General features: G+C 37.5%; 1 protein-coding gene across 1 annotated transcript; it reads right to left on the reverse strand.

Annotated features, from left to right (window-relative positions):
* Positions 1-368: 368 nt before the first annotated feature.
* On the reverse strand, positions 369-1,997 carry LOC143617183 (uncharacterized). Its single transcript, XM_077089822.1, has 3 exons — positions 1,508-1,997; positions 636-1,264; positions 369-536 (listed from the first exon to the last, which is right to left on the reverse strand). Exons 1-3 carry the CDS (start codon positions 1,995-1,997, stop codon positions 369-371), a joined length of 1,287 nt encoding a protein of 428 aa, XP_076945937.1.
* Between the last annotated feature and the right edge of the window lie 864 nt (positions 1,998-2,861).

Raw genomic sequence — 2,861 nt, forward strand, 5'->3', positions numbered from 1 at the left:
CAGTCGACAATTCCTCTGATAAACCCGTTGTCCAAAAGATGTTGTGACAACGTCTCATACCAAGCTCCCGGGGCTTGATGGAGACCGTAGAAGACTTTATCAAGTAGATACACTTTGTCTTTGTGAATCGGATCGACAAACCCCGGTGGTTGTCCCACATAGACTTCTTCACTAATCTTACCGTTAAGAAATGCTGATTTCACATCCAACTGATAAACCTTAAAGCCTTTCCAAGAAGCAAATGCTAGAAAGATCTGAATTGCTTCTAGCCTTGCAACTAGTGCATACACTTCATTGTAATTGATACATTCTCTTTGATTGAATCCCAAAACCACTAATCTTGCCTTGTTTCTTACAATAATTTCGTTTTAATCCCGTTTGCACTTAAACACCCACTTGGTGTTAATCTGCTTTTTGTCTTCAGGTAGATCCACTAATTTCCAGACCCCGAGCTTCTCAAACTGCATAAGCTCTTCTTGCATCGCATTCACCCAGCTTTCTTCTATTAGGGCCTCTTTGTACGTCTTTGGTTCTACCTGAGATATAAAACAATTTAATGAGAATCAATTTTGTAAAGGAGAAACATGAGTATAGAAACACTAAAGATTCTGATCAAGTTGTCATCTTGTTTGTACTCTAGCATTCAGATCTCCTATAATATTTTTCTCGGGATGATAAGAAACAGTTTTCGGGACCACCACTAAAGGTACTAACACTTCGGATTGGATATTTGTAACATTCTCTTCAGCATGAGAAATGGATGGAGAGATTGCTTCGATTATCTCCTCATCTGTAGCACCATTGTCATCAAAAACTGGAACAGTTTCTGGAACATCATCGGATTGAACATTTTCAGGAACATTTTGAGAAACAGACACGGGTTCTTTAGGCATAGATTCTTGATTTTCTAACAAATGTTGATTGTAAATCATCATCAAAGTTTCTTCGGATAAATCTTCCTCTGGGAGTTGAAAACTCTCCCAAAGACTCTCATAATCGAACAGCCTTGAATCTTCTGGTCTCTGTATGGTAGGAGTGTATCGTTGACAATCAATGTTTTGAACTTGTACGATCTTGTGGAGGCTAAGAATGAAAACATGTCTGAGTGGACTAGCATACCCCACAAAGAATCCTTCCACAGATTTAGGACCAAATTTCCCTGTTGGTTCAAGAACGGTACACATTGACCCAAACGGTTCAAGCCACTTCAGATTGGGTTTTCGACGATTCAGTAGCTCAAAACACGTCTTACCAGATCTCTTTACTGTAAGCACTCAGTTAAGCGTATAACAAGCTGCCGCAACTGCTTCAGACCAAAAGTTAACTGATAATTTTGAATCTGAAAGCATAGTTCGAGCCTTTTCAATAAAATTCCGATTCTTTCGTTTAGCAACCCCATTTTGTTGTGGAGTATAAGGAGTGTTGAATTCATGAAGAATTCCCCGTTCGTTATAGTACTCTAGCATTTTGTTGTTCTTGAATTCTGTCACGTTATCACTTATGATACGAGGGATTGGAAGATTGTACAATGTCTCTAGTTTCTTGAATAAAACCATAAGGGAATCATATGTCTCATCTTTAGATTCCAAAAACATCACCCATGAAAATCTTGAGTAATCATCGGTAACCACAAGATAATACAATTCGCCTGTGATACTCTTGGCATTAACAGGACCATATAGATCCATGTGAAGACGTTCAAAAGGTAGGTTGATGGAGTTGAAAAGTTTCTTTAGATGAGATTTCCTTATTTGCTTTCTTTTCTTACAATCCAAACAATCTTCAGTTAATTGAAAGTTCCTCAAGTTAACTCCTTCTACCAGATTCTTGTGAACCAGATGGTTCATTTTTCTCAAGCTTATATGTCCCATCCTCCGATGCCATAATACAGATTCCCGTTCAGATGCTCTTGAGATGAAACAATGAGCAGATCCTGATGAAGTAGATGCAGTGCTAATGTTCATGACGTAAAGATCATTCACCTGAGGAGCACACATAATGATCCATTCCTCAGGTATTTTGAACCCCGGTTTCAAAATCAAACACTCTTGATCCGTAAATGTGTAGAGAATTGTTTATCACAAATCTGTGATATACTGAGCAGATTATTCTCCAACTCTGAAATGTAGTTGACATTCTCGAATGTAACCTTTCCATTGGTTAAAGTGCTTTCACCAACAACCTGTCCACCTTGATTTCCAGCAAAGCCAACATACTGTCCTCTTATTGATTTAAGATCATTCAGCAAGTAGATAGTACCTGTCATGTGCCTAGAGGCTCCACTATCCATTATCCAACAAGAATCCTGGGATCTTAGAAGCCCTGCACATACAGTTAACGGATTAGTGAAACAAGGAAACCCAAGCCTTCTTGGTCTTGGGTTGTTTAAAATGTTTAAAAAACAACCTATCATCCTCAACCACTGAATCACATGATAATGAATTTTCACTTAATGTTGGTGACTCAGATGCAGATTTCACTTTCTCATAACAATCAGGTATTTTAACAACAGATTTTGGTACCCAGTTTTGACCAACAGATTGTTTCTTTTTATAAAATGATGTTTGACTTGTTTTTGAAATTGTTGATTTTAAAACATCATTTTGAACAATTTTTTAGCATCAACTGACTCATCTCTTTTCAAAATTTTCACATTTTCAGTGACACAAACTGGTTTCTTATGACACATATAACCTAGTCCAGGTCTCTTGCTCACAGTCTTTTGAGATTTTTGATTCTGAATGTGATCTTGTTTGTATCGATTAGGACACGTGTAAAATACATGCCCAACCTCATTACAACCAAAACAACGTCTCCTATTAATAAACTTATTGATCTGAGATGTTGATTCAACACGATCA

This window comes from Bidens hawaiensis, unplaced genomic scaffold, assembly GCF_021521415.1.
Source record: "Bidens hawaiensis isolate Kalapana, Puna unplaced genomic scaffold, B.hawaiensis_p1.1 tig00002307_1, whole genome shotgun sequence".
Classification (NCBI taxonomy): domain Eukaryota; kingdom Viridiplantae; phylum Streptophyta; class Magnoliopsida; order Asterales; family Asteraceae; genus Bidens; species Bidens hawaiensis.